General features: G+C 44.8%; 1 protein-coding gene across 1 annotated transcript; it reads left to right on the plus strand.

Moving 5' to 3' along the window:
* The first annotated feature begins 517 nt into the window (after nt 1–517).
* Nucleotides 518–1897, plus strand: FOXG1 (forkhead box G1). Its single transcript, XM_069015996.1, has one exon. The coding sequence runs from the start codon at nt 518–520 to the stop codon at nt 1895–1897; it is 1380 nt and encodes a 459-aa protein (XP_068872097.1).
* The last annotated feature ends 6158 nt before the right edge of the window (nt 1898–8055 follow it).

The raw sequence follows: 8055 nt of genomic DNA on the forward strand, positions 1-8055 counted from the left end.
CGGCAGCTCTGAAATTAATTGCGGCCGGGGCGGGCTGTATCGCCCGTCTGCCTCGCTCCGCGCCGGCCCGCGGCGGCTGCTGCTCCCTCCTGCCTCCCCCTGCGCTGCCGTGCCGGGGGAACCGGGCACCATGAAGTAGCTTTTTTTTTTTTTTTTTGTGTGTCTGTGTTTGTGTGTTGTTGCCTTTTTTTTTTTTTTTTTCAGGTTTCAGAGGGTTTTTTCCCGTTTTTATCTTCTTTTTTTTTTTTTTTCCTCCGCTCCGAGTCGGTTTGATTTTTCTCTGATCGGTGATTATTATTACTATTATTTTTTTCCCTCCCCGGCGGTTCCTGTCCGTGCTACATGACTTGCCAGCGCTTGAGACTGCGGTCCAACTGCGCTGCCGCTGTCGCCGCCACCGCCGCCGGTGGTGCCGCCGCCGCCTCGGCCACCGCCACCGCTTCGGCCGCCGCCTCCGCCGCCGCCCCGCGCGCAGCTCCCTCAGCCGCTGCAACTTTCCCCCTCAGACTAGTGTGTGATGTTGGACATGGGAGATAGGAAGGAAGTGAAAATGCTGCCGAAATCCTCCTTTAGCATAAACAGCCTGGTGCCCGAAGCCGTCCAGAGCGACAACAACCACAGCAGCCACAGCCACCACAACAGCCACCACCCCCATCATCACCACCATCACCACCACCACCACCACCATCCGCCGCCGCAGCAGCCCCAGCGAGCGGCCGCAGCCGAGGAGGAGGACGAGGAGAAGGGGCAGCACCTCTTGCCGCCCCCCACCGCCACCGCCTCCGGCGCCCTGGAGGTGGCCAAAGCGGACATGCTGGCGGGCAAAGGCGAGGCGGGCGCGGCGGCGGCGGCGGCAGCGGAGCTGGAGGAGAAGGAGAAAGCGGCCGAGGAGAAGAAGGGGGCGGCGGAGGGGGCCAAGGACGGGGAGAGCGGGAAGGAGGGGGAGAAGAAGAACGGCAAGTACGAGAAGCCGCCGTTCAGCTACAACGCTCTCATCATGATGGCCATCCGGCAGAGCCCCGAGAAGCGCCTCACGCTCAATGGCATCTACGAGTTCATCATGAAGAACTTCCCCTACTACCGGGAGAACAAGCAGGGCTGGCAGAACTCCATTCGGCACAACCTCTCGCTCAATAAGTGCTTCGTCAAGGTGCCCCGCCACTACGACGACCCGGGCAAAGGGAACTACTGGATGCTGGACCCCTCCAGCGACGACGTCTTCATCGGGGGCACCACCGGCAAGCTCCGCCGGCGCTCCACCACCTCTCGGGCCAAGCTGGCCTTTAAGCGGGGCGCCCGGCTCACCTCCACCGGACTGACATTCATGGATAGGGCAGGATCCTTGTACTGGCCTATGTCCCCCTTCCTCTCCCTGCACCACCCCCGGGCCAGCAGCACTTTGAGTTACAATGGGACCACGTCCGCCTACCCCAGCCACCCCATGCCCTACAGCTCAGTGTTGACTCAAAACTCCTTGGGAAACAACCACTCCTTTTCCACGTCTAATGGGTTAAGTGTTGATAGACTAGTCAATGGAGAGATACCTTATGCCACTCATCACCTCACAGCAGCAGCTCTGGCCGCCTCAGTGCCGTGTGGCTTGTCAGTTCCCTGCTCCGGCACCTATTCCCTAAACCCCTGCTCTGTAAATCTCCTAGCAGGACAGACGAGTTACTTTTTCCCCCATGTTCCTCACCCTTCAATGACTTCTCAAAGCAGCACTTCAATGACGGCCAGGGCAGCCTCCTCCTCCACGTCGCCACAGGCGCCCTCCACTCTCCCCTGTGAGTCCTTAAGACCTTCTTTGCCAAGTTTTACAACGGGACTTTCCGGAGGACTTTCTGATTATTTCACACATCAAAATCAGGGGTCTTCTTCAAACCCTTTAATACATTAACATCCATGGGATCAGACTGTAAGTGAACATTTTACACACATTTGCATTGTAAATGATAATTAAAAGGAAAAAAAGCAAAACAAAAAAGTCCAGGTATTTTTTATTAAGTCCCCCATTTTCTGTACGTTTGTTCAGTCTTTAGGGTTGTTTATTATTCCACCAAGGTGAGGAGTGTCAGCAAGGTGCAATGTGGGGAGATTGCATTGTAGACTATGAAGTTTGGAAGACAAAATTATAGTAGAATGTGTATCTAAATAGTGACTGCTTTTGCAATTTTTTATTCAAATATGATAAGTCTATCACTAAAAACCGCCCGATTCTCCATGTTTGCAGTATTATAAGTTATCATGGATATGTCGGTGGGTGCAGACCTTGAAAGAAAGAAAAAAAAATACAAACTAAACCACTAAATTTATGAAAACTATAAGAAAAACCTCAAAATGTAATTTGTATTTAAGCAGAATTAATACTGAAAGATGCCCAAGATCTACTTTTGGCCATTTATTATTTTATTCTTTTCTTTACCGAACTGCTTTTTTTTTTTTTTTTTTTTTTTTTTTTTAATTCCTTTGTTTGTTTACTTTTAGACCAAAGATTGGGTTTTAGAAAATGCACTCAGTGTACCAAGTAATTTTAAAAAACAGCAACATTATTTCAGTTTGCAGCACTGCCCGTTCAAATGAATCAGAAGGGGACAAAATTAATGATTGCCTTCAGTTTGTGTTGTGTATATTTTGATGTATGTGGTCACTAACAGGTCACCTTTATTTTTTTTCTAAATGTAGTGAAATGTTAATACCTATTGTACTTATAGGTAAACCTTGCAAATATGTAACCTGTGTTGCGCAAAAGCCGCATAAATTTGAGTGATTGTTAATGTTGTCTTAAAATTTCTTGATTGTGATACTGTGGTCATATGCCCGTGTTTGTCACTTACAAAAATGTTTACTATGAACACACAGAAATAAAAAAATAGGCTAAATTCATATATACTTGATAGTTTTTTTGTCTCTTTTATTAACCCTAATGTGGCAGAGGCTTTAAAGTTACAGTGAGATCAGAGCGCTGCTTATTGCACAGTCCACCATTTTTCACATGCTCCTTTCTTTCTCCCCCCGCCCCCTCCCTTGCTGTCTTTAACTGCAGTATTTTCAAATGTAAAGGATCAGGGTATTTAATTAAACACCACGGCCACTATTTTGATGTCCATTTTGGGGCAGAACGCTTATAAAGTCTGCTTAAAAACTGTTAGTAGGAGGTAGGGGGTCTTACTAAAAACTGCCTTAAGATGAAGATGCTTAGCATTGCATATGTATGCATATATACATACATACATATACAATTTAAGTATATAAGCACACATTGGGGAAAAAGCCAAGGTGCATTATTATGTAGGTACGTGTTCTTCCTGCAATCTCTGAAATGCATTCAAAGACTTATTCTCCTGAAAGAAATTAATTTCGTCTCTCTGATGACTCGAGATATATTAGCAAAGGATGTGTATGTGTGTGTATATACGTACACATATTAGCTATCATATGACCGTTTGACCAAATTTAGCAAGCTATGATATGTACGTGTATAAAATATAACCTTTATCTTAAAGGAGCACTCTTCCGGAAGTATCTAGGTTATATGTATTTATTTACTTTTCATGCTGCAGACACTTTGGCTTTAGGTATCGTGAAAGTAGCGGTATTTTTTGGCAGCCAGTGCTCTGCTCTGCCCCTTCGGCCAGGCGGGGGGGGCAGGAGCCGAGCACGGTGAGGTGAAGGCGCAGTCCATGGTAGGGAGGCAGGGCGCCGGGGGGTCACGTGACACCCTGCCTCGCATACCGATGTTTAAACGCTTTGGGGGTAAAAAAAAAACAAAAAAAAACCCAAACCAAAAACAAAAACAACTCCCCTTCCCCCTTCCCCCCCCCCCCCCCCCAATCAAACCTGTATGGATGCACTTAAATGTAAAGTTTTGAAACCGAGATCTTTTTCTCGCAGTGCCTGCTGAAGCCCAGTAACTCACGCAGGCGTCCCTAAGAAAGCTCCGTTGCCCGGAGAATCGATCCATTAGTTTTAAGGGGCAACGTTACTAGTAATTTTAAGAAGCATTTAATCCTAAAAAGAATTGGTGTCTTGATGAGTTTAGGGAAGCCTATAAAGGCCAGAACTCTTGAAAATAATTAGAAAACTTGTGCAAAAGGTTTAGGAACTAATTGGATCCCGCGGTGAGTCCACAGAGGACAAGTTGTTCATTTGTTACGTTTGTAGCCTAAACTGAGCTCTGCAGCAGTGCAATAAATCGGCGACTGCTCACAATAGGCCCAATGAAAAATAATCTCTAGGTCGGAGATGTTATCGCAAACGCTTTAAAGAGCTTATCTTAGAAAGACAGAAAAGAGGAAGAAAAAGAAAAAAAAATGCCGGGGGTGAATAAAGAAGCAATAGAAAATCTGAATTCTTGCAAACGGTGTATTTGTCGTGCTGAAAGAATAAGGGGAGGAAGAGGGAATCTCCCGAAAATAAGTAATATATAAACAGATGCAAACAGATCTACAAGAAAGAGAGAGAAGTGAAAGGTTATGGATGAGAGGTGGGACACCCAGCTCTGCACTGTGTGGGGGAGAAGGAGAGAACTCTCTGATATTCTTGACTTTCACTCTCACTCCTGCAATTCTAAATTAATCATCACTATGAGAAAACGATTGCTTTGTTTGGGGAAGAAGAGATGATACCACCACTTGGAAGCTCCTACCCTCCCCCATATTCTTTACTCTATTGTCATTAAAAAAAGTGATGCAAAAATACTAAAAAACAAAACTCTTTTCCAACAAATCTGTGGGAAATAATAAAATGCAATAGGTGTGATTTAAATTCTTGAAGCCTAGAGACCCCATTCTGTGTACTTGTGCCTAAACAACTTAAAAGAGAAGCATCTGCTGCAGCTGACAAAGAAAATGATTTATTATTTACCACTTGCAACTGGTTGTATGCTGTAGGAAATCCAATAGCACATATGTAACGTGTTATTTTTTCACAATGTAAAAAAAATCTGCTGTCAGTGTACTGAAAGGAGGAAAGGGACAGATCAGGTTGGAAGAAAGCACAATCTCGCCGTGTCAGAGTTTGAGGTTGGCTAATAAGCATTAATTAGATAAGCGTGATGCATAATAATTCCTGAAAAGGGTAGCCTTGATGTATGTCTCTCCAGACTTAGTTTAGCCAGCGCTCGATCCCAGAGCTCTCCTTTAGGCTCGGTGTTGCAAAGTATTGCCTAAGGAGTTCAGGTGCCACAGACTTTTCCCTCTTTCTCTTAAACAGGGCGCAGGGGTGGTTGCTGAGCTGGTAATTTATTCACGTTTCCATACACGTTACCAGCAAACAGACTATTTTTGTGAAGGAAAAAAATAAATCCAACCCAACACAAAACCAAAATAACACCAATAAATCTCTAAAGTTGTCATGGATTGTATCAGGACCGCTAAGGCCCCAAATATGTCTTTACCTTTGCCTGCTCCCCAGCCAGAGAAATCCTTTTGTTCGCTGAGGATATCTGCTAGGCTAATCTTTGCACAGGCTTGTTCGGCACTGAATGCGAGGTGGTGGTTTGTTTGGTTTTGTTTTTCTTTTTTGTTGTTGTTTTGTTGTTGGGGGGGTTGGTGATTTTTTGGTGGTGGTGGGCTTTTTGTGGTTTTGGTTTTTGTTTGGTTTTTTTTTTGGGGGGGGGGGGGGTAAAGGGGGTGGGGTGGTTTAGCGTACAGTATTTCTGTTATCTGATTCTTGTTTCCGCGGTGGTTTATATGTCAAATCCTCAAGCTAAGCTTTTAGGATTTTTTAAATATGCACATTTCTAGAGTGATGCGGTGTCTTAGCGTCGTTTCTTTAGCGTTTCCTAATTTAGAGTGTTTATGGGGGACGGGCGGCCTTTATGGAATTAAGGAGCTATTGTTATATTCTTAGTTGATGTTTGAGGTGATTAACTTTGCTCGCGTAGATCGTAGGAGAAGAAATCTGCTCATCAAGAAACATCCAATTACGACTTTAAGACTGCCTTCGCAAACATGTTTGAAGCATAATAAACAGTAACTCGAATTCTCAACGCGGTATTTGGCCAACCAAATTTTTGTCATATTTTAGATATCTATCTTTTGTTGCACTAAAATATCATCCGTTGTGTGGAATGTATTCTTACGAAAGGGTTTAAAAGAAAGTGAACAAAAATGTAATTTTACTTATATGGCACAAAACTACTGTTTGGGGGAGTGATAATATTTTAATCTGATACTTGAAAAAAATAGTTTAACCGGGACGTCATTTTGCTCTTTATAACTTCTTCTGATGATTATTAAGATTTATGTCAGAAATTATGATTCAGGTACACACCCCCTCACCACTTGTGTTAATATGAGGTCTCAATCACCATGTATTCACTATTCACTCAAGCAAAACTCCCACTGAACGCCGGTTACGTTTTGACTGAACCACATCAGAGTTTTGCTTAAGAAGGAACATTGAGCAAGACTCCTTCTTTTATTAGCGACTTTATTCTTTAATTGTTGTATTTTCCCTTAGGATGGGAAACAAACAAACAAACAAAAAAGTCTGCCTCTAGATAATCACGGCTATTGCACTTAATCGTGTGATCGCGAATAATACAGGCGCCCGAGAAAGTATATGCGCATACATCTTACGTGACTACAAATTCAGCGATTGGTAATAAATATGTATACATACATATAGACACACACAGACTGCAGAGGTGTCTATCCATTGCACTAGTGTCTGTAGTAGCTTCTCTGCTTTTCTGTGCACTAAAATGTTCTTCTTTTTAATACCCCCCCTTTCCGCCCCGTGGTGAAGGTGCCTGGGTAAATGGATCAAAACCTGGTGGGCAACTGGGTTAGGAAGAGGTGAAGGTGAAGATCAATAGAGGTTTTAGGGCTGGCTGTGTCTGTTGTGCTGGGTTTGTGTGACTGTGCCCAGAGGGCGGAGTTCCTGCACATTCCTACCTCACCGGAGAACCTGCCCTCAACTCCACTTCAGCTACTCCAGAGAGATGGGACCCTCCAGAAGAAACCTGCCCAGCAATCCTTCCCGCCAGAAGGGTAGGTGCACTTCAAGAAAATCTTCCCTACCTCTTATCCCCACAGGCAGATCCATGTGATACGAATGAATAGAGATGACAGACTTCTGTCTAAACGTACTGTTTCCCCGTGCCCCCCGATAAGCAGATCGCCCGTGCAACCGAAGCACAGTTTCAAAGCACCAGTTACACCAAAACTGAGTGTGCTTAATGTCAGGATTTTCGCTCTCTCTCTTCTTTTTTTTTTTTTTTTTTTTTTGGTCTCTTCCTCAAAGTGTTTCCTCCCCCGGCCTTCCCCCTCCCCCTCGGGCTCTTTCGTTTCAATCGGTAAGTTGGAAGTTTCTTCGCCGATTTAGCAGTTCTTGTGGTTAATCTGTAGGTATTTTAGCTTGTTTTGTTAACGTGCTCTTTGTTTGCTTGTTTGCCACCAATGTCAGAGAAAGTCACACGGGTGCAATGTTGTGTTTGCCTTTTTTAAGATGCCAGGAGAAACTGCCTCTACCTGCAAGAAAGGCGCACGATGGCACTTGGGGATAGGAGTCCTCCGACAGCACCGGGTGAGTGCGGATTTTACTCCTCTTTTACACTCGAGAATCAAGTAAATACACGCGCGATTTTTGTCCGCTGGTACCAGAATGGGAGAGAGCTGCATTCCCGCAGATCCCTGAGCGTGCTCTGCCTTTTTGGTCACAGCACAGAAATATTACGGGGGCTAGGCAAAATTCCCCTCCACCACTCATTTGGGGAGGAAATTTGGTCCTTTATCCATCTCTGCTATATGAAAGACGATTTTAGCATGGCGAGTATAGGCGGATTCCGTAATGAATTATTTCTAAAAATTCTGAGCCTGTCATTTGAGAAAAAGTTACAGGCTTATCGCACCTTTTGGGGTTGTGTAAAGAGTGCTAATATCCCTAGATTTCCAGGAAAGCAACTAAATGCCAAAAATTTTGGGAGATGGAGCGGAGAGACCTTGCAAAGAGCCGTACTGAGCTGGGTTTTGCTTTGAGTGCTCCAGCGGAGAAAATGCGCCCTTGCAAGCGATCACGGGCAACGTTCATGTCCGTGAGAGAGCTCCAGGC

The sequence above is a fragment of the Aphelocoma coerulescens genome, chromosome 5 (genome assembly GCF_041296385.1).
Source record: "Aphelocoma coerulescens isolate FSJ_1873_10779 chromosome 5, UR_Acoe_1.0, whole genome shotgun sequence".
Lineage (NCBI taxonomy): Eukaryota > Metazoa > Chordata > Aves > Passeriformes > Corvidae > Aphelocoma > Aphelocoma coerulescens.